The following is a 23,203-nucleotide window of genomic DNA, read 5'->3' on the forward strand; positions in this document are numbered from 1 at the left end:
AAAATCTTAAAATCTAGATTTTTCAAAGCTTAAATGTGTTTCCAAATGAATGACAGCAAGGGATGAATACCTGCTGTTTTAAACTGTGCGTTGGAATTGAATTGAAAAATCTGCCCACCTTCTCTAAGTAATAAGATTCCATTTTCTCCATGTCAACCATGATTAAACCTTCAACGAACTCAATTCGGGAAGATTCCTTCTCCAATCTTGTACAAAAGAGCTCGATTTCTTCTGAAGAAAAGTTGCCTCCCTCAGAAAACAATCTGAAAGTAATATTTGATGAAATAAAAGACATTGACTGGACACCTTTCCCATTTTTCAAATCCCCTAGATAAAAGCCTACAGATTTATACGGAGTCATGAAAAATGCAAATGACCTGCCAGTGTGGTAAAATTTAGGATTTTGTACATTGCAGAGGTAGGTGATGTAGACTCTGGAGAGGCTGAGCTGCAAGAAGGCTATATAAGCAAAGGCCCTTGAAAAACAAAACCACTGAGAATAGCTGTTTTGTACCTGCAAGCTTTAATAAAGTCTATGTTTGAGTCTCGCAGTTTCCCCAAGGCTTCCTCTAAGTACTGTCTATAACTCCTCAGGGAGATCTGCATAACTTCCACATGATGAAGCAGTTCTGAACGAAGAGAGTTACTGAGGAAGACCAGCCTAGGAGCAAATGGAGAAAGTAGATTTTGTTAGGGGAAAAATAAAAGGGGTGGGGGGGGAATCAATAGGAAAGCAGCTATGCCATTTAAAGGATCTTAGTCGTCAAACCCCGGCTTAGAAGCCGTGCGTATTTAATGAGCATGCTGCTCAGATTCCTTTCCTGTTACGCCATCTGCTACAAACCCATAGATGTCAAAACCGAAAACCAAAAAAATGGAATTCAAACTAAGAATTAATTCAGTTTTTCGAGGTGGGTAATGTCAGAAAAAATGTAAAACCGTAACGTACCCAGAAACCCCCCTCCAAGTTTTTTCAAAATCCTTTTCTTTATAATTATGACATTGATCAAAATATCCAGAAGAGATATGTAAGAATTTTTATAAAAGATGTATAAAATGTAAATAGCTGGAATCTTTCTCTTCTGGGTAGACTAGATTAAAAAAAGAAGGCTTTCTAACAGAAAATGCTCTGCTCCATGGTTCATTTCAAAGTCAAGCAAGTAAGCCAAAATCTGCAGATTGCCCACAACCTCAAGCACCAGCTAATACAACTCAGAGGCTTGGGGCCACCTTACTTATCAGACTTGGTGGCATTTAGGAAGAATAACTCCATGTTGGTTATCTTTTTACGGAAGTTTTTGCTCCTGATGTTTTGCTCGTCTTGGACTTTGATGAACTCAACCTTCTCCTTGTCCAAGGCTTCGATCACCCCGGCGCAGTGACGATCTAATCGGTCCTGGTGCAGCAACAGTTCAGCTGAAAGGGAGAGGAGGGGTCTTAACCAGCAATCTCCCCCAGCTCTTAACCAACTGATAACCATTCTCCAAATTCCCAGGGGTGCAATTTAGGCTGAGCACAAGGGACAAATGATTGCATCTGTGAGCTGCTTTAACCAGCTGGTAGAACAATGGCTTCTAACAGGAAGTGCTCAATCTTTTATTCACAAAGTACCGGGAGGTTTGAAGAAATCTAAGAACTGCATATCCACCGAAGGAAACGCGAGGAATTGGAATTAAAAGCAGGGGTGGCGCATAGCTGGGAAATTTAAATTTCATCTGTAATACCTCCGGATGGACAATCATTTCATATCAGGCTTCTAAACAAATTAACTTCTAGGCTCAAGGTTTAAATACGAATTCCTACATGTAGGAAAGCAGCAAGGTCTAGTGGATAGAACATGGGCCTGGGTTCTAATCCCAGGTCCACCACTTTCTGCTGTGTGACTTTGGGCAAATCACTTAACTTCTCTGTGCTTCAGCTTCCTCATCTGTAAAATGGGGATTAAGGCTGTGAGCCCCATGTGGGATAGGGACTGTGCCCAACCTGATTAGTTTGTATCTATCACAGTAGTGAGAAGCTTGTTATGTGCCCTTAACACATACCATCATCATTATTACAAGTCTGTGCATTTACAGTCTTGAAGTGTTTAAACATAAAAGGCTATTAAAATGTCAAGAGGAGTGCTGCACATTTTTCCTTATTGCAGATAAAAACAATATAAATAATAGCTTCAGGCAGTCTCACCTTCCCATCCACAACAAGCATTTAAAATGTACTCAACCCAAAGTCCAATTAAATAAGCTGATTTGATAGAGGCCAGTGATTTATATTTGTAGTGCTAAAGATGAATTTAATGGTATATTTGCCCCCATTTTTACTGCAGTGGAAAAGACTTGAATGGTGTGACTCTCCCCTTCCCAGCTCTGTATTTCTAAATGCAAAACCATTTCACAGTCTCTTTCTGCAAACAAGTAAAACGTAGTGTGTCTTGTAAACTGGTATAATCAACATCATGGAGCTACATTTCAAGATTGCAGTTCAGACCTTTGGAAAATATTACAGAAAAGTGAGAAGTTTGAGCTGTATATTCATTCCTTCATTTACATTTATTGAACACTTACTGCATACAGAGCACTGTGTTAAACGCTTGGGAGAGTACAATACAATAAACAGACACATTCCCTGCTTTTCATGAGTTTACAGTCCAGTGGGTGAGACAGACATTAATATTAATGAATAAATGACAGATATGTCCATAAGTGTTGTGGGGCTGGGAGGGGGTATGAATAAAGGGAGCAAGTCAGGGTGATGCAGAAGGGAATGGGAGAGGAGGAAAGGAGGACTTAGTCAGGGAAGACCTCTCGGAGGAGACGTGCCTTCAATAAGGCTTTGAAGCAGGGTCGGGGAGAGTAACTGTCTGTCGGACAATTGTCTGTGTACCTGCTCTGACACTGTAGATTTCCTTCTCTATGCGTTGGGCCCGTGGGTCTTGTATGTGAAAACGCAGCTCCAGTTCTGAATTTATCTCCTCTGACTTAGCAGCTACAATAACATTGGCATTTGACAGGGCCTGGTCAAACCACTTCTCAAGGTGCTCAAAAAAACCAATGCGAATACTAGGATAGGAAGAGTGAATAAGAGGTCAAGGGTGAGTGTATTCCCAGTAATCCCCTGAGTGACAAATTGCATTAATTTCAGAGAAGTCCACTTAAAAAAACCTTTATGAGACTCAGTTAAATCAGATGGAGAGAACAGAATTCCCGGGAGAAACATTTATTTATTGCTTGCTCCATTACAGCAAGGCTTTGATGCGGTAGAGTACCAAAAAAAAAAATGTTAACCTGCTTAACTTGTTTTTCTTTCCCTCTTTGCAAAATCCCACATTAATCATTTTACCATGAGCTCTCATGAAGGCCTTAGTTTATGCAAATATATGTGCTGGAAGAAAGACAGGGGGACACTTACATTTTTCAATAGGTAACCCAAATTTTCATATCTCAATTCTGCCCCAGTGAAAAGTCCACACAAATATAATCATGCTGAAAGCACCTACACTAACCTTTTCTTTAGCTCTAGGAAGAGACCGTCTGGTAGAACCACTTGATTCAGATACTTGGGTGAAGGCATTTTCTCAGTCATTACACTCCCTAAAAAAGTCCAAGACATCTGACTTTCGTGTACTCCATTGGGTTGAAAGACAGAGTATGTGTTTCCACTAGAAGTTGTGAAGACTTCCATAACAGAGTCAGGGTTCTCCTTCACACCACTTTCTTCAGAAATAGCCTAGGCAAGTAATGGAAAACCTTATTGGCAATCTAAACAACAAAGAAGGTTTTAAAGCACACACCTACTAATAAAGATAGGTCATTACATGTTTGCAATCGGCGGTATTTATCTGCACTTTTGGGAGTTAATTTTATACCTCAGATTGAGGGGTGTCATGCAAGGTATGTTGGATATAAAAATGCCAATACTTAAATTACAAAGTCTAGAGACAGTCATTATGCATAGAAAATGCTTAGAATGCATAAATAAGGGGTTGTTGCCAGACCCTCAGGAAATCTCTTACAATCAGTTTTACAGTAGGTTTCTAAAACCTCTTAGCCTGAATTTTGATTGACATGAAGAGAAAGGTTTATTTAAATTAATGAACCCATCCCTGAGAAATGAATATAATCCCAAATTGGTGTGGCCTCCCCGCTACCCTATCAGTATGTCCAGGAACACAGGAAATAAAATGTTTTTATGGTGCTGTGCCCAAGTCAGTTGTCAAGAATCAACATGCCTGACAAGAGTGGTCACAAAAATTGAATTTACCCAAATGCTTTGGTGCTCTTTCTGCTGTTTAACCTGCCTTAAAGTATGAAGTACAAACTAGTTAAAATGGTTGTCGAAAAATGGTAAACACTATATTTGTAAATTGTAAGGGTTGAATCCTTCCTGAGCAATGCTCATTTGAATGCCAAAAAAACCCAGAAAAGGTGCAGTATTCTATTTTCATGGGCAAAGCTTGCAAAAGATTCTCTCTCAAAGACACTCCCACTCACCATGAGCAGTTTCATCTTTGGATTGAAGGGCAACTTGACTATTATTTTGTACTTAAAAGTGTTCTCATTGTCACAGTATGACAATATAGGAAACCTGTTAAAATCACTAATTATAATCCAATACTCAGAGCATCCAGTACAGTGTTCTACCCATCAGAGGTGCTTCAAAAGTACTTGACTTTGACAGCACTGTCCTTTGAATTCTATCTGAATGAAGACTGCATAATTGCCATTTATTCTAAAGCATATTTTCTATTAAAAATAAACTCCTCTCACCTTATCCTGAGAGGTGGCTGCTGTTGTTTCTTCTACACTTTGACTCTCTATTTCTTCACCCTCCTTCTGACTCTCCATTTTCTGACTGTCCAGAGGTTGGGTCTCACATATATTCTCTGTGCCTTCTCTTTCTTGGGCTAGAACTGTCATCTGGGTTTTATCGTTTCTTTCTATTGGGCTCTTTCCCCCTATTTCTGACTCTTTGTTTTCCTCTGGGAGATTTTTCCTTCCATTTTCAGTCTCCTCACTTTCTTCCACCAAGCTTTTCTCCCTTGTTTCTGCTTCTGCTTGTTCATAAGAACGATAAGAGTGGCTCTCCCTAGGGGTTTCCTTCACATCTTCCATCTTCTTTATGGAAGCCACAATTACTGGTTCTAAAAAACAATACGGGAAGAAAGACAACAAGAAATTTTAGTTTTTCAGATCCATAAAGGCACACAATTAGAGATAGAAAGAATAAAAGTGCACTTTGGAAAGTTGTTACCTGGATCTTTAAATGTGAATCTCGCTTCCCCATCCAAGGTCTAAAATTGAGAACAAAGAGCAATTAATGTAACCCCAAGTAGTGGGCATCTCCCCATATAATCCCAATTTCAAAGTTGGTAAAGTAGAAATGATGAGACATGAACACCCTACAGTCCTCCAAAGACTCCTCACCCTTCTCCTTGTCACTGTCCTCTTCCCCAGTTGCTTCTCAAGCGTTCTCTCTAACCTGCTCTCCGATGTCTATCTCCTCTAACTGTGCCTCTGACCTATTCCCTTTCACCCTTTAACACACCTACTCCTACTTTTTTCCCCTCTCTTACTGCTATTTTTGAATCAGATGGCTCCTTCCCCTCTGCCTTCAAACATGCTGAAATTTTTCTTATCCTAAGCTCTGGAGCCCCCATTTCCCTGTTTGCCAAATGCTTAGTTCAGTGCTCTTCACACAGTCAGCGCTCAATAAATGTGATTGATTGATTGATTCTTGTACAGCTCCTCCACAGAGGTGACATATACCTACTGCCTTCACTTCCTCTCCACCAACTCTCTTCCTGACCTACTGCAGTTAGGTTTTCACCCTCTTCAGGCCACCGAGCCTGCACTGTCAGTGATCTCCTTACAGTCAAGTTCAATGGGCTCTTCTCCACCCTGATTCTCCTTGACCTCTCTACCCCTTTAGCCGCCTCTTCCTAGAAGCGCTCTAAGACCTCAGTTTTATCCACATGGTATTCACCTGGCTTCAGCTCACATCTCTATACAGATGATTCCCAGATCTGCCTCTCTAATCCTGATATCTCCCCAGCCGTTCAATCCTTTCCACTTCCATGTATGACAAACACCGCAAACGTGGAATAAAAGGGAACTTCTCCTCTTACCCCCTAAACCTTCCTCCTAACTTGACCTATGTCTACTGGCCACACCACCCTCTTCAGTCCCAGAACTCTACACTTTGGTATTTGGTATTATCTTCGACTACTCATTATTTTTCAATCATCATGTACAATCTCTGAATCTCGGTGCTTCTCCTGATATAACATTTCCCGGATTCGCCTCCTTCTCTCCACCCAAACAACCATCCGACCGGTTCAAGTCTCATTCATTAGAATACCAGATCATCACTGTTCTCCCAGCCTCCGGCCACTCCCTGCTCCAGTATTCACTATCCATTTCATTTTACTAAAACGGATCTTTCCGCTCCTAAAAAACCTCCAATGCCTACATTAGAAGCAGTATGGAGAAATGAATAGAGCACAAGCCTGGGAGTCAGAAGGTCACAGGTCCTAATCCTGGCTCTGCCACTTTTTTGCTGTATGATCTTGGGCAAGTCACTTCACTTCTCTGGGCCTCAGTAACCTCATCTGTACAATGGGGATTGAGACTGTGAGTCCTAAGTGGGATAGGGACTGTGTCCAACCCGATTTGCTCATATCCAACCCAGCGCTTAGTACAGTGCATGGCACAAAGTAAGCGCTTAGCAAATGCTACAGTTATTACTAGTATTATATCATTCCCTCCGTTTCAAGCAGAATCTCCTTACCTATCTATGAGTTTAGGGATCCCATCTTGCGTGTCAGCTCTCTTCACTAGTCACTCCCCAGTTCACCCCCTTCACTTCTGCCACGTTCGCATTCTAACTACACCTCACACTGTACTATCCTGCCTGCGACTCCTTGCTCACACCATCTTTCCTACTTGGATTCCTTCTCCCTTCAAATCTGGCAGATATCAGCTCTCTCCATCTTCAAAGCCCTTCCCCCCCAAAAAAAAAATCCTACCTCCTCCAAGAAGTCTTCCTTGATTTATTCATCCATCTCACATAGCATCAACCAAAACCCTTAGCGCTTATGTATCACCAACTCTTATGTATATATTACAGAGAAGCAGCGTGGCTCAGTGGAAAGAGCCTGGGCTTTGGAGTCAGAGCTCATGAGTTCGAATCCCAGCTCTGCCACCTGTCAGCTGTGTGACTGTGGGCAAGTCACTTAACTTCTCTGTGCCTCAGTTACCTCATCTGTAAAATGAGGATGAAGACTGTGAGCCCCACGTGGGACAACCTGATTCCCCTATGAGTACCCCAGCGCTTAGAACAGTGCTCGGCACATAGTAAGTGCTTAACAAATACCAACATTATTATTATTACTTATTAATCTCTTTCATTCTGACACTTATTATTTTATCTCCTATATAATAATGTTGGTATTTGTTAAGCGCTTACTATGTGCAGAGCACTGTTCTAAGCGCTGGGGTAGATACAGGGTAATCAGGTTGTCCCACGTGAGGCTCACAGTTAATCCCCATTTTACAGATGAGGGAACTGAGGCACAGAGAAGTTAAGTGACTTGCCCAGAGTCACACAGCTGACAAGTGGCAGAGCGTGATTCGAACCCATGACCTCTGACTCCCAAGCCCGGGCTCTTTCCACTGAGCCACAGAGAACCTGAGTCCTAATCCCAGCTCCACCACTTGTCCACTGGGTGACCTTGCGCAAGTCACTGAACTTCTCTGTGCCTCAGTTCCCTCATCTGCTAAATGGGGATTCAATCCTTGTTCTCCATCTTACTTAGACTTATGAATCCCATGTGGGGTCTGATCATCTTGAATTTACCCCAGTGCTTAGTACAGTGCTTGGCACTTAGTAAGTGCTTAACACATACCAAAATTATTATTATTATTATTATTATATGCCTGGTTGCCGCCCCATTATATTTTAAGTTCTTTGAGGCCAGGGACTTTATTTCTTGCTTCTGCTGGACTCTTTCGAGAAGTTAGTATATTGCTTACTGTGAGGAGAGCATTCACTATGACAACTGATTGACAGAAGTAAAACAGATCATTTCCAATGTATTTAAGGTAAACTCGAACTTAAACTTAAGGTAAACTTAAGAAACCAAAGCTATTTTTCCATCTCATAATTGGGGTGTCAGAAGCTCTGTAAGCACTCTTCCCAAATCTCAGTCTGGACTGCCGGCATCTTGTTTTATAATCTGGCCCCTTGGCGCTCTGGAGTACTCTAATTGTCTGGTGGTTGTCTGGTGGTTACGTGATGTAATAAAAAGATAGATCTCTTCACTAGGGAAACCTTCAACAACTTCAATCCAGTTTTCAACTCACGGCAGCAAAAGGAAACCCTCCCTGTATCATTTTGAATGTATTTCACATGTGATCCACCAACCCTTTCCCCACGTCCTGCCTCTGGCCTGAATCGCCTTCCTTCCTCCAATTTGACAGGCAATTACTATCCCCCCTCTTCAAAGCATCATTGAAGGCACATCTCCTCCAAGAGGCCTTCCCTGACTAAACCCTCCTTTCCTATTCTCCCACTCCCCCCTGCATCGCCCTGACTTGCTTCCTTGATTCATCTCCTCTTCCAGCCCCACAGCACTTAGGTATGCATTGGTAATTTATTTATTTCTATTAATGCCTGCCTCCACTGTAGATTGTAAGCTCACTGTGGGCAGGGTATGTGTCTGATTCTTGTTATATTGTACTCTCCCAAGCACTTAGTACAGTGCTCTGCACACAGTAAGCGCTAAATAAATATGAATGAATGAATGAACAAAGAGATGCTGGGTTATTTACAGTAATGCCTTCTTCAATAACTGTGTTTATCGTACATGTCCGAGTGTACCTACAGTGTAGCTTGTTTGCTTCCTACCTGTACGAAGATTTCTCTGACACCAAAATATTGGCTGAGAGATGTGCTGTAAGAAGTTAGCTCTTTCAGTATAGCCTCTGGGTAGGTCATCACTTTCTCTAGGAGATCGTGGTGAAAGGTCTCATACCTGTCAAATGCCAGATTAATATATAAAAGGTTTATGTACAAAATGGAAGACAGAGAAATCTGAGGAACACATCCAAAGCGGGGGAATTGGATTTTTGTAATGGCGGCAGTAACTTCTCCATATTGAAAATTTGCTGACTTCTTTGGTTCAGACTCCTAGAAAGGTTTTAAACTAGATCAAATTCAGGATTATCCAAAATATTTCACTGTATTTAATCAAGTGTACCAGGAAGAGAATTTGATTTCATTCTCCCTGCTGAGGGGTTCACTTTCAGTTCCTCTGATACCCCATGGCAAAAATGCATCTTATAAAGAATGGAAAGTATTTGGGCCTGATATGGTTGCATATTTTAACTTCTCTTCCCCTATTTTTTCCCATATCCATCATTTATGTTGCATACCCAGTTTTAATATCTTTCAGGGAAGCATAGGCCATTTCCAAGTGTGCCTTCAAATCTTCTTCAGTACTCTGTTGCCTCAGTTTGTCCAAAATCATATCCAGATTTGCTTCCTTCGTCTAGACAAATAATTAGATTTCAGTCAGATCATGGTCAAAAGATTATGTATTTCATCAGCACCTCTAACAGTTTTTTAGGGAATCATTAGGAAAACAGTTAGGGGGTGGGGAGGAGGTGTTCCTATCCTAACAACGTTAATATTTTGTAACAAATTACAAGATGGTTTTGTAACACCTCACTGTAAACCAGGGGGAAATCCCCAACACTGCTCTTGAACACAAAACTCTCTTTTTTGGCAAACTGCCTGGTGGTTCTAAGATAAAAGATCTGTCTTCCTTTCCAAGGAGACTGAGTTTTGCCTGAGGTCACTGGGAAGAACTGTGGACTTTTATGGCTGTGCATCACAGATGTTTCTTCAAAGACTTCACTAAGCAAACCACACTCAGGATGGAGTGACATTCTGGAAAATGTACAGGCTCTCATATTTTTGCTTGAATTTTCTTTTTGCCCTTGCCACCACAGAGAGTTGCACATTCTTAAATGATTTTTTTCTGGGTAAGATAATCTTAGGGAAAAATGCCCTTGCTTTATGTTTATACAAAAAACAGATAAATCCAGGAGGATAGCATGGTCATGACCTTGGGTCTATAATAATGTTTTTCTTTCTCTCCTGAGATGCTCCTCTGCTTGGCTCTCCCTCCCCTTTCAAATCTGCCAAAGCTCAGATTTCCCCTTCTTCAAAGCCCTCTGAAAGCCCACCTCCTCCAGGAAGCTTTCCTTGATTAATTTTTCTTCTCCCCAGATCATATCCTCCAAACTACCACCTCAGCAGTTTAGCACATATCAATTTACATGCTCTATTATCTCCGCAGTTCTTTCTTTTCTCTATGATTTGTGTTAAGTTCCTTGAGAGCAGAGATCGAGTCTCCTACAGCTATCGTACTCTTCCACGTGCTCAGTTCAGTGCTCTGCACAAAGATGATGCTCAATAAATATTATGGACTGAGGCTCAAAAGGTATTCTAGATGTTGGGCCCTTTCTCTCCTTCCTGCATAGTGAAGCCCCCTCCCAAACCGTGTAAAACTCCAAATATTGGCACATCAGGGTAGTCTGTAATCCAAAGCCCCCAGTGTAAAGTTAAAATGTCATTTACTCAGACTGTTCGCAAAGAGAAGTCTGGGAACTTTTTGATTGATGACACTATGGAAGAGGAGGAGAGCTGCAATTTTCTGGTTTCAATATCTAGTCAGGCTTCTCAAATGTCTTCACGCATCCTGGAAAATTAGTTCCTCAGTCTGCAGGAAGTCCAAGCCAAATTGTGAATCGATGTAGTGGCAGGACAATTTAGTAAACTAAAAAGTAATCGTCCCTGGGGGAATTCAAAGTGCACGAGCAATTATAGGTGACTCTATTCTGTGTGCTTACACCTTCTCAAGATGAAATATTTTTTGCCCTTCCCTCTCTGGATATTGAGACCTTTCAACATACCTGGTCCTCATTTTCATGCTTCTGTCGACACTCATCTATTTTCACCTGAAGTTCTTGCTCTTGCTGAGACAGATTGAAATGATGAACTTCCCAAAGCTGAACGGCTTCCTGGAGGTACTTGTAGAAGTCTTTGCTTTTCCACTCCATCTGCTTAGCCTGAGCCTCAAAGGATTGCTAGAACAACAAAATTTGGAGAATCTACTGCCAGGATTTGTTGGGGCAGATTGTGAAGGAAAGGGATATTATAAACAAGTGGTTCCCCTAATTCCTACACCCTGAGCAAAAATATTGAGTTCAATCAATCATTGGTATTTCTTGAACCTTTGCTATATTCAGAGCACTGTGCTAAGCATGTGGGAGAGTACAATACAACAGAATTAGCAGAAACGTTCCCTATCCATAATGAGCTCTCGGTCTGCAGGACGAGATAGACATTAATAATAAACAGTCCTCGTGGCTTGACTCTCCCATGAGATCCCGATAACTATTTTGGCACTGTAAAGTGGCATAGCCAATCCAGAAATCTACCTATGCCTAAGTGAGCAAAATCACTTAGGGGAAGCTGGGCTTTCCAAGATAACTTCCTGAAACATGTCATAATCTGCATAATAATAATAATACTGCTTTTTAAGTACTTACTATGTGCATGGATTGTACTAAGTGCTAGAATAGATAAAACACCAGCAAGTTGGATATAGTCCCCTGTTCCCTGTGGGGCTCACGGTTAAAGAGGGCAGAAAAACAGGTACTGAATCCCCATTTTACAGATGAGGTAACTGAGGAACAGAGCAGCAGGCAAGTGACAGTCATGATGAGAACTCAGGTTCTCTGACTCCCAGGTCTGGGTTCTTGCTACTAGGTCCCACTGCTTGCCTACAGTCAGCATCCATACATGTCAGACAATCAAAAAGAATGTTGGTTTTTGTAACTAAAGCAAGAGAAGAATACCATTCTTCTCTTTATAAGCTGAGACGGCTAATCAGCAAACCTATCCGTCCCTCATTCACCTATATTTATTGAGTGTTTACGCGGTACAGAGCTCTGTACTAAGCGCTTGAGAGAGATGTGACCTTAGGAATGCTTTGAAGGTGAAGAGAGCGGTGATCTAACGTATATGGTGGGGAGGGAGTTCCGGGCTAAGGAGAGGGAGGACATGGGAAAGGGGTCGGTGGCGAGATGGACGAGATCGGGGCAGAGTGAGTAAACTGGCGCTAGAGGAGTGGAGTGTGCTGGCTAGGCTGCAGTAGGAGGTCAGTGAGGCAAGATAGAATGGGATGAAATGACTGAGTGCTTTTAAGTCAATGGTAAGGAGTTTCTAAAGTTATGCACCCCTCTCTTAGTCCCTCAGCACTTAAGTAGAGATCCATTGTGTAAGCACTACTATGTGACAAGCTAATCAGGTTGGACACAGTCATTGTCTCACATGGGGCTCACTGTCTTAATCCCCATTTTACAAATGAGGGAATTGAGGCACAGAAAAGTTAAATGACTTGCCCCAAGTCACACAGCAGACAAGTGGCAGAGCTGGGATTAAAAGCCTGGTCCTTCTGGCCCCCAGCCTCTGCTCTATCCAGTAGGCCACTCTGCCTCTCTGTCTAGCAGTCCCAAACTAGCAGGTCACATGGCAACCACTGCTAAAAAAGACCTGGAAAAATCACTCCGAAAGATTGCTATGGTGGGGAAAGAAGTTTCTATTCTGCTGTGTTAAAATAGAGCCTTGGGATACTTGCATCCATAAACTCCAGTTCATTTTCCACCTCACGCTGGAACTCTCCAATCTTTTGGAAAAATCTGGGGTTTATTTCTTTTTCAGCTTCCTCTTCTGTGCAGATTTTCCAATCCAGCATTTGTTCCTAAAGTGAAGGAATGGGAAGACCAAGTGAGAAATCCTAATTTGAGCCCCTGAAATACAGGGAAAAGCACTTTCAAATTCAACATACCTTATTCCAATTCAATTGAACTTGTACCCTTTTGATTGAAAGCTTTAAAAAATTTAAGTAATCACCCCCCTTTTTCCAAAATACCTCCCAAAGTGAACAATCAATCAAGCCGAAGCTGAGAAAAATGACCGGAGCCCCTGAAGATGTTCTCAAGAACCAATAATATTTCTTAGAAATCTCAAACTCTCTCTCACATCATACCTCCCATCATCTTCCTAGTTAACTATAGAGTTGGCAAATAAAAACTTTTCATTAGTACAATTCTAAGGATTTTCCAAACAGTTTTGACAACACCCAGAGCAGTAAGTATCATCTGTACTTACTGAGAAGCACCGTAGCTTAAGGGAAAGAGCATGGGCCTGAGGATCAGATGACCAAGGTTCTAATCCCGTGCTGTCTCTTAATTGCTGTGTGACCTTGGGCAAGTCACTTAAGTTCTCTGGTGCTTGTTCCCTTATCTGTACAATGGGGATTCAATATCTGGGCTTGGCACTTAGTAAGTGCTTAACAAATATCATTATTATTATTATTATTATTATTATTATTATTATTATTATCTTACTCAATTTTGCAGATAGGAAAACTGAGGAATAAAGGAGGTTACTTCAGGATCATGGCTATTACTAACAGCTATTACTAACTATTCCTAGCAGTAATAATAATAATAGTAATAATAATATTTGAAAAGTGCTTACTACATGCCAAGCACTGTACAAAGCACTGGGGTAGGTATAAGATAATCAGGTCCATGTGATTGTGAGGGAGGGAGGACAGTACAGTGCTCTGCACACAGTAAATGCTCAATAAATACGATCGAATAAATGAAAGGGATGAATCCCCACTTTACAGATGAGGAAACTGAAGCACAAAGAAGTTGAGTAACTTGCCCAGCAAACAAGTGGCAAAACCAGGATTAGAACCCAGGGCCTGCTTTTTCCACCAGGTCACCCTGCTTCTCTACCCTTTGGATCACTGCACCAAACTATCAACTTGGTACAAGAGGCTGTCACCTCCTCTTTATCAAACAGTAGTATTTATTGAGTCCTTGCACACAGCAGTGAGTCCTTGAGAGAACACAATAGAGTAAGTAGGCATGATCCCTACCCTAGAGGATTGTACAATCTAGTGAGATCCAGAGTCCTCATGGTTCAGGAGCTCACTCTGGGCATACTGACCTTGTATTTTTGCACCTGGCTTAGACATTTCTCCCAGGTTTTCTCATGTTGGATACGAATCTTCATCATACACTGCACATTATAGGCATCTTAAAACAGAAGAGATGAAAAGTCAGGTTAAAGAGCAGCAGGGTCTCTCTAGGAGAGGTGGCAGAATTCTGTAATCACTCAGAAAAAGAGAGATAGTAACATTTCTCACTCTTTTGGAAAGTGCACCTTGTTGGAGTTAGTTCATATTGTCAACATCAACATAAAGGATCTCCTAAACTCCAGCAAGTAGAACTGTATTTGCGGGCTCGACTAGGGATAAGTGTTTATTTTGCTGTAACACGAACAGAGAAGGGGATTCCTCAACTCTCTTGCTAATTTATTGCAGAATCTCACAAGACTCTGCCTGAAAATTGTTTCTTAAATTTAACCTAAGTTACAAGCTACCGGAAGTCTTTTGGTTGGAAGAACAACTTTGGCCTGAGGAAAAGATTACGTCGGTAAATGCCTGAGAGGAAGAGCAACTACTAGAACCCCTAATAATAACAAAAATGATAATAACAATAGTATTTAATGAGTGCTTACTATGCCAAGCACTGTACTAAGTGCTCGAGTAGATACAAGATAATCAGGTTGGACACAGTCCCTGTACCACATGGGGTTCACGACAAAGTTGAAGGGAGGAGAATTTAAACCCCTTTTTATAGATGAGGAAACTGATGCACAGAGATGTTAAGTGGCTTGCCCAAGGTCATATGGCAGGGATTAGAACCCAGGTCCTCTGATTCTCAGGGTCATGCTCTTTCCATTAGGCCAGGCTGTTCCCCAAATGAACTTAAATTTCCCTATCTTGTCTTCCCTTCCCTTAATAGAGAAAATAAAAGCTCAGGGACCTTTGTCAAATGAGATTCTTCACCATTATTCTGAGGTACAATCCAAATAGTCCATCCTTCCCGCTCAATATGAATAGAGAGTAAAAGCTTTCCTCCACATCTACATCCTCTGAAGAGGTATAGATTTCGTTCTGACCAAATATGCCACTTTTTAGGTACCACTGCCGGAGAGTAGCTTAAAGGTATCAGGGAAGCAGAAATCCAATAAGCGTTCTTCACATACAGTCATAAATGACGGAAAAGAATTACAGAAACAAAAACAGTGCTCTAATACCGAAACATGACCACAAACATCTGCTGCTTTCACACCTACCTAATTGCTTGTTCAAGGTGACAAGAGAATTATACCACTCATTCATCAGTGACTTGGTATATGTCGGGGGCAATACGTTACTATTAAAGAGAAAAGAAATAATAGAAAAACTATAAACTGTTCCATCATAACCCAATCTTGTTTTTAGTGAAGTCAAATAGTAAAGAACGTTGCTATGGCTTAAGAAAAAAGAAGGTTCAGTGGTAGAGTGGGAAATGGAGGCTTCTATTCTTGATCCCAAGATAGTAAGAATAATAATAATCATTATGGTATCCTTTAAGTGCTCACTGTACTAAGTGCTGGGGTAGATAAACTCCAATCAAGTTGGACACAGTTCCTGTCCCACATGGAGCTCACAGTTTTAGTCCCCATTTTACAGATGAAGGAATGGAGGCACAGAGAAGTTAAGTGACTTGCCCAAGTCACACAGCAGTCAAGTGGAAGAGCCAGGATTGAAAAGCAGGTCTTTCTGATCCCAGGCCTATGCTTTATCCACTAGGCAACACTGCTTCTCCCTCTTTCTTAATGTTAGATGATGAGCCTCCTGGGGGCCAGGGACTATGTCTAGTTCTAAAAATGTATATCTTTCCTTTTAGTTTTATTATTACCAATAATAAAAATAATTGTGGTATTTGTTAAGCACTTATTACATGTCAAGTACTGTACTAAGCACTGGGGTAGATACACGATAATCAAGTCCCATATGGGGATTACAGTCTAAATAGGAGGGAAACTGAAATACAGAGAAGTTAAGTGACTTGCCCAAGGTCACACAGTACACAAATGGCAGGACTGGGATTAGAATCCAGGTCCTCTGACTTCCAGGCCTGCACTCTTTCTACTAAGCTTACTCCAGTGTTTTGCATGTAATAGGCACTTAATACATCACAAAGACAAATTACTAAAATACTTAGAGAATATGACTCAAAATTAGTAACACTCTGAATCTGTGATATGACTCCTTCACCTACAGACTACCCTGCCTAAATCAAAAGGCTCATCCCACCCAGGAAAGCCAATAATGTTAACCTCTCTCATCATACCTGACAGAATGGAGAAGCTGAATTATTTTCTGACTAAATAATGTCTGCTCCTTGATCATGATCTCCAAGTCTTCCTTCAACGCTGGAGGGTTCTGGATCTCCTCACTTGCTATAAATGCACTATAATACATAAAAGTAAGGGTTGCAATATTGGAGAGAGCTGGGATTTGGGGAACAAGACCCATTTTGAAGTCCTGAAACAATCCCCAAACACATGAAGACCAATCAATCAAAAGTGACCTTGATGGTCTCTAATTTGGGTATGAATTTCTAAATTCTCATGGGGTTCCTTCATTAGCCACTTTTTCCTGCAACTGTAATAGGTTTAAAAGTACGAAAATTTTCAAATGGAACAGTGATCATGGCTACTGAAATGCATAATACACCACACGCATCTCAATTGCACAATCACAGCTTCATCTTGAAAAAACGCTCCCTTTTTGACTACTGAAGATGCAGTAGACTAGACTCTGTGGTCCTTGCAGGCAGAGGACACGTCTACCAACTCTGTTATGTTCTATTCTCCCAAGAGCTTAGTTTGATTGAGTCCCCATTAGAAAATACAATGCATTTTTTTTTCACTGTAGGATACAGGCATAAATATTTAATTCTTTTTCAAGTCAAACTTTGCTTTATAATGGAAAGTTGTATTGTCTAAAAAAGTGTCCCCTGAGAGGTCAGATTAGTTTATGGAGATTGAAGGCAGGGAGCATGTCTACCGACTCTTTTTTTTAAAAATGGTATTTGTTCATTCATCCGTTCAATTGTATTTAGTGAGTGTTTACTGTGTGTAGAGCACTGTATTAAGTGTTTGGGAAGAGTATAATACAAAAATAGATTGACACAGTCACTGCCCACAATGAGTTTACAGTCTAGAGAGGGGGAGACAAACATGAATATAAATAAATAAATTACAGTTATGATAATAAGTGGTGTGGGGCTGGGATGGGGGAATGAACAAAGGGAGCAAGTCAGGGTGACCCAGAAAGGCATGGGAGAAAAGGAAAGGGGGGGGGGGTTAGTCAAGGAAGGCCTCTTGGAGGAGATCTGCCTTTAATAAGGCTTTGAAACTGGGGAGAGTAATCGTCTGTCCAGTTTGAGGAGGGAGGACGTTCCAGGCCAGAGGCAGGATGTGGGTGAGGAATCTGAAGCAAAATGTTCAAGTCACAGTGAGAAGGTTAGCATTAGAGGAGCAAAGTGTGCAGGCTATGTTGTAGGAGAGTAACAAGGAGAGGTGGGAGGGGACAAGGTGGTTGAGTGCTTTAAAGCCAATGGTAAGGAATTTTTGTTTGATGTGGAGGTGGATGGGCAATCACTGGCTTTTTTGGAGGAGCAGGGAAACATGTTCTGAACGTTTTTGTAGAAATATGATCTAGGCAGCAGAGTGAAGTATGGACTAGAGTGGAGAGAGACAGGAGGCTGAGAGGTCAGCAAGAAGGCTGATGCAATAATCCAGGGGTGATAGGGTGTGTCTGAATTACGGTTAACGTACTTAACGGTACATTACTATGTGCCAGGCCCTAAGCACTGGGGGAGGTATAAATTAATCAGGTTGGACACAGTCCCTGTCCCACAAGGGGCTCACAGTCTAAATCCCCATTTTCCAGATGATGTAACTGAGGCACAGAGAAGTGAAGTGGCTTGCCCAAAGTCACACAGCAGACAGTAGACAAGTGGCGGACCTGGGTTTAGAACCCAGGTCCTTCTGATTTCCAGGCCCGTGCTCTATCTGCTGGGGCACTGTTTCTCCTGCTGCATGGTTCTCTCCACACAGTCAGCACTCAATAAATACCACTGATGATGATTCGGACCTGAAACTCTCAATTACTGCATCCTTCTTTATTTTCTTCCACACCTTCACCTGGTCCTGCCACCTAAAACGGTGAGCTAATTCCTTCTTCAGATCAGCCTCCATCAGATGAAGAATCAGTTTGGCGATGGCCCTCTGATTAGCCAGCAAGGCTTGATTGATAACCTGTAGTTCAAAGAGCACATAAGGAGGTTACGTACATCAGGGCACTTTAGGTTGCTGTTCGAAGCCTCTGAAGTGTCCGTCAAAGACAATAGGGAAGAAGAGAGCAACTCTTAAAGTCCTGTGGTTAATAACACAGTTGGTTGGGTTCTTGTCCATGGTGAAAGTCCACCATTAAAATATCAGTGAGAGCCACCGGGAGATTAGATTTGTGTCTGGAGGTAGATGGAAATTATTGCCCAAGAATCATCTACCTGAGTGTCAAGATTTTAAGACATTTCCTCTATACCATCTCCCCATTTCACCTCTTCCCCGACCGTCCTCTTTTTCTGTAAAACTTAACTCAAAGTCCGGATCTTTCAGGGAACTAGCTCCAGCTATCGGACCACCAGCCACACCAAAAACGCATCTCTTCCAAGAGGCCTTCCCCAACTAAGCCCCCATTTTCCTCTTCTTTCACTCCCTTCTGCATCACCTTTGAACTAGGGTTTACACCCTTTAGTCACCTCTCTCTCAGTCCTACAGCAAGAATGTACAGATCCATAATTTAATGTATTTATATTACTATGTCATCCCCCTCTAGACTGCTCTTTGTGGACAGAGAATGTGTCTACCAACTCTGTTACATTGTATTCTCCCAAGCACTTAATACAGTGACCTGCACATAGTAAGCGCTCAATAACTGTGATTGATAGATGAATACAGGAACATGGAGTTTAGTGGCTCTTGCAGGCTTCTGAGGAGTCTTCAGGAATCCAAGGGCTTAGTACAGTGCTCTACACAAAGTAGGCACTCAATAAATATGATTGAATGAATGAATTCAAGGTAAGGTCCTTTTGGGTAGGTTAGAGTTAAGGACAGAAAAGGCGACAACACTGTTGAAGAAGAGGGAGGCAAGGAGGAGGAGGTTCCCTTCAAAACAGTTTCACAGGCACTGTGGTGGCATTGATTAAGTTTGCATGCACGTGCCTGGTTAGCATAAATCAACACCTACTCAATTTCCATTTTGTTACATTGGTTTAGAATAGGCAATCCCAGATGTTATCTGAGAAGAGGCAGAGTAATATTTCTGTCTTATTTGCCAAGTTTATCTAGTCATCACTTACTAATTTGTTATCGGATCTGGAATACCTTTTTTTAATGGTTATCAGCTGGATGTAAAATTTCATAATGCAAGCTTATAAGATTTAATAGGACAGTTCAAAGAAAAGTTGTAAAGAAATAAGAATTGATGTAGTCAGAAGTGCAATTAATTCACTCAATGCTTTAATCTGTTTTCTTCTTAAATGAAAAACACATTCAAGTGCAGTACAATTACTCTGACATTATAAATAAGCCCCCACTTTTTTTTAACGGTTCTTGTTAAATGCTATACTAAGTGGGGTAGATACAAGATAACCAGGTTGGATACAGTCTTCTGTCCCATGTAAGGCTCACAGTTTTAATCCCCATTTTACAGATGAGGTGTTTGAATCAAAGAGAAGTTAAGTGACTTGCCTAAAGTCAAACAGCAGACAAGTTACAGACCTGGGATTAGAACCCAGGGCCTCTGACTCCCAGGCCTGGACTCTCTCCACTAGTCCAGGCTGCTTCATATTGGAAAATAAATACTATAAACTATTTTAAATGATAGGGTAAAGATTCCTTCCCCCCTTGGCTGAACATTCCCTCCACAGAACAGGTTAAACAATTCCCTGCCCTTGAAGAATTTATCTTCTGGGCCAAAGAAGAGAGAAGAGACGAATTCAACAAGATTGAGTCAGAAAAACTACATGTAAATCATAGTGTCATCTAATGAGGTTGGAACAGTTGCTAAGGAAATTACTAACCATGGCTTCTTTATGTATCAGCCGGTAAACATCAGGAGGCATAAGGTAAGAAATTTCTTCTAGAATCTTTGTATATTTCTTCAGCACTACTTTTATCTGAAAATTACAAAATTCAGGAGCATAAAATTTCAAATACTTGACTCTACAAATGACCTAGTGAAGGGAGAGGGCCATATTCAATTTTAACAAAAATAATGAAAAATGGGGTCTCAGTCATTTAAGCTGCAGCTCACCTTCTCCATTCGAGCGGCTTCAACATTATTTAATGCTTCATCCATCTCTTTAATCCACCGCCTTCTTTTCAAGGATTCCTGGGCTATGCTATTCCATAATTCCCATAAGCCCTGGAAAAAGAGTCAGCTGCAAATAATTTAGTGGAAGACAGAAATGCAGCAGATGTTGGAAACAGAAGGAGGAAGCACAAGAGAAACGGTGAGGCCAGAAAGTCTAGGGAAATAAGTGGGTCGGGGTAAGGCAGAACAGGACACAGATTCTTACCTCAATTGTGAAGGTGCCCAGTTCCTCGCTATTTTCCATCTTTTGGAAAAGAAGCTGAATCGTTTCATCTGACTCGGACAGCTTTGTCAAAAGCACCTTTCCGGGCTCCAGGATGGTGGATTCCATTTCCTAAAACCAGCAAGAAAGACAGTGAGCTGCCACAACCTATCTAGACCCTCTACACTCGTTGTGGGCAGGGAATATGTCTGCCAAATCTGTTGTATTGTACTCTCCCAAGTGCTTAGTACAGTGCTCTGCACATAGCAAGTGCTCACTAAATACCACTGGTGATGATAAACCTGATTCAAACTCCTCCAGTGGGCCCATAATACTCTTTATTATTAACCACTCAGTATCCAGAGTGTGCAGAGCACTTCATAATGAACACATTATTGGGCAAAGAGTGTCTTTATCTGTTGCCAAGTGGTACATTCCAAGCACTTAGTACAGTGTTTTGCACATAGTAAGCGCTCAATAAATACTATTGAATGAACTGAATTTATTGAGCTGTGTAGCACACTATTCTAAGTGCTTGGGAGGACATGATATAGCAGTATAATAGAGTTGGTAGACAATATAACTGTTCCTTGCCCATAACAAGCTTACAGTCTAGAGAACTAGAACTCCATGAAGGAGAGAACTAAGAGAACTAAAACTACTAGAATTTAAGGTACTTGAAACAACAGATATGGTTCCTGTCCTCTAGGAGTTTACAAAGGGGAGACAAACAATTTCTAAATTGGTCACATGTTGAATCAGCAAAAATATGTGTGATTATTTACACAAAAATGAGTTGAGAGGTGCTGTAGGCCATGTGGTGTACTGGAGAATTGGATAATCAGAGAGCTGAACAAGGTGAGATTGCAGGAGGCTATGATTTGAAGGAATAGAAGATGAGCTATGGCAAATAATAATTTAGCGTTACCAGGAAGCTGATATACGGAAAAGGGGAAACTGGACCAAGGTGGGGAGATGGGAGAGGGAGGATCCCTAACAGGGCAGACTTGACAGAACTGAGGAGTGCCCGCTGAGGTGTGAAAATAGATGAGAGTACATGTCTGTAATTTATTTATTTATATTAATGTCTGTCTCCCCGCTAGGCTGTAAACTCACTGTGGACAAAGAATGTGTCTGTTATTGTTATACCGTACCCTTCCAAGCGCTTAGTACATTGCTCTGCACACAGTAAGTGCTCAATAAACACAACTGACTGACTGCCTGACAGACTCAGCCATCTGATTAAAAAAAGTGTGAAAGTGAGTGATGGTCTCACCATCCCTATCTGTGCCATTTCCTGCTCAAAGGCGGTCACTGCAGCTTCATGGCGGCTTCTTCTGTGGTTCTCCAGCCAGTCGATGAGATTGCTGTTGCTCTTCTCCGGAACTGCAGGAAAAAGAGGGGAAGAGGAGGCTCAATGGATACATGAGCCTACATCAACGTGAACTAAATCCAAGGGAAAGATGGTCTTTGCCCTGTTTTAGGGCCTCGGTGAACAGAAAAGAGCTGTGGATTAGGATATGCCTAAGTCACTTAACCTCTCTGTGCTGTTTTCTAAAGCTCCCTCTGGACTGTAAGCTCATTGTGGGCAGGGAAGGTGTTTACCAACTCTATTATATTGTATTCTCCCAAGTGCTTAGTACAGAGCTCTGCACACAGTAACCACTCAATAAATAAATGCCATTAATGGATTGACTTGCGGCACAAACTGCTTTGTATTACATTGTTGTTCATCATTACCTAAGAGAGTTAGCAAACAAAAAACACACACAAATCATATATTGATCAATATCTACAACACTAAATTATTATTACTATTGTGGTATTTATTAAGTGCTGTGTTTGGATCAAAGCACTATGCTAAACACTTGGGAAAAGATACAAGATCATCAGAGTGGACACTGTCCCAGCCCCACAGTCAGAAGGCTCACAGAGAGGTAAGAAAAAGCAAGGAATCTTATCCACTTTTTATAGATGAGGAAACTGATAGTTGACTTGACCAAGGTCACACAAAAGGCAAGTGGCAGAGCTGGACTAGAACCCAGGTCTCCTGTCTCCCCTAATCTCTTTCCACTAGGCCATGCTGCCTCTTGTCTGGTAATTTGAAAAGGGAAATTTTCAAAGGGGGAGAAAAGGTAAAAATCCTAAATTAAATAGGGCTTCATTTGAGTTCCCCAACTATGGATATGATTTAAATTCTTCTTTAACTCATGTTATTTTAAAACATTTCTTCTCCGTAAGGGTTAATCTAACATGTAATGTCCAGTGGTTTAGCATACACAATCAGACTGAGTAATTAGAAGGATCAAAATGGGTCTGTTCATATTTTAATATTTTCTATTTGTAAACTCTCGAAAAAAATATGCCAGGGCTCTCCCTGAAACAGAAGGATTTTGAAGATCTAATAGAGGATAGATTTACCAATACAATAATCGATTTACCAATACTATCGGCCAGGCCTCTGACTTCTCGAGCTGCAATTGTGTCTTCACTCTCTTGAGCCTCTTTAATGGCAGATTTTTTGATTTCCCTGAAACAGACAAAGAGGAGATAACTTAAAACCTAACTGTATAATAACTACC

General features: G+C 41.3%; 1 protein-coding gene across 1 annotated transcript in view; it reads right to left on the reverse strand.

The window, feature by feature from the left end:
* Positions 1-23,203, reverse strand: part of CCDC180 (coiled-coil domain containing 180) — a 49,358-nt gene that overhangs the window by 23,949 nt on the left and 2,206 nt on the right. Inside the window, exons 4-23 of the mRNA XM_029064201.2 lie at positions 23,063-23,151; positions 21,898-22,007; positions 20,625-20,753; positions 20,360-20,470; positions 20,127-20,222; positions 18,137-18,300; positions 16,326-16,445; positions 15,283-15,362; positions 14,089-14,177; positions 12,704-12,826; positions 10,974-11,147; positions 9,429-9,544; positions 8,902-9,028; positions 5,248-5,287; positions 4,764-5,137; positions 3,500-3,723; positions 2,881-3,056; positions 1,236-1,416; positions 515-661; positions 119-263 (exon numbers count right to left, since the gene is read on the reverse strand). Coding sequence (XP_028920034.1) covers positions 119-263; positions 515-661; positions 1,236-1,416; positions 2,881-3,056; positions 3,500-3,723; positions 4,764-5,137; positions 5,248-5,287; positions 8,902-9,028; positions 9,429-9,544; positions 10,974-11,147; positions 12,704-12,826; positions 14,089-14,177; positions 15,283-15,362; positions 16,326-16,445; positions 18,137-18,300; positions 20,127-20,222; positions 20,360-20,470; positions 20,625-20,753; positions 21,898-22,007; positions 23,063-23,151 — 2,815 coding nt within the window. The remainder of the gene's footprint in view (positions 1-118; positions 264-514; positions 662-1,235; positions 1,417-2,880; positions 3,057-3,499; positions 3,724-4,763; positions 5,138-5,247; positions 5,288-8,901; positions 9,029-9,428; positions 9,545-10,973; positions 11,148-12,703; positions 12,827-14,088; positions 14,178-15,282; positions 15,363-16,325; positions 16,446-18,136; positions 18,301-20,126; positions 20,223-20,359; positions 20,471-20,624; positions 20,754-21,897; positions 22,008-23,062; positions 23,152-23,203) is intronic.

The sequence above is a fragment of the Ornithorhynchus anatinus genome, chromosome 4 (assembly GCF_004115215.2).
Source record: "Ornithorhynchus anatinus isolate Pmale09 chromosome 4, mOrnAna1.pri.v4, whole genome shotgun sequence".
Classification (NCBI taxonomy): Eukaryota; Metazoa; Chordata; class Mammalia; order Monotremata; family Ornithorhynchidae; genus Ornithorhynchus; species Ornithorhynchus anatinus.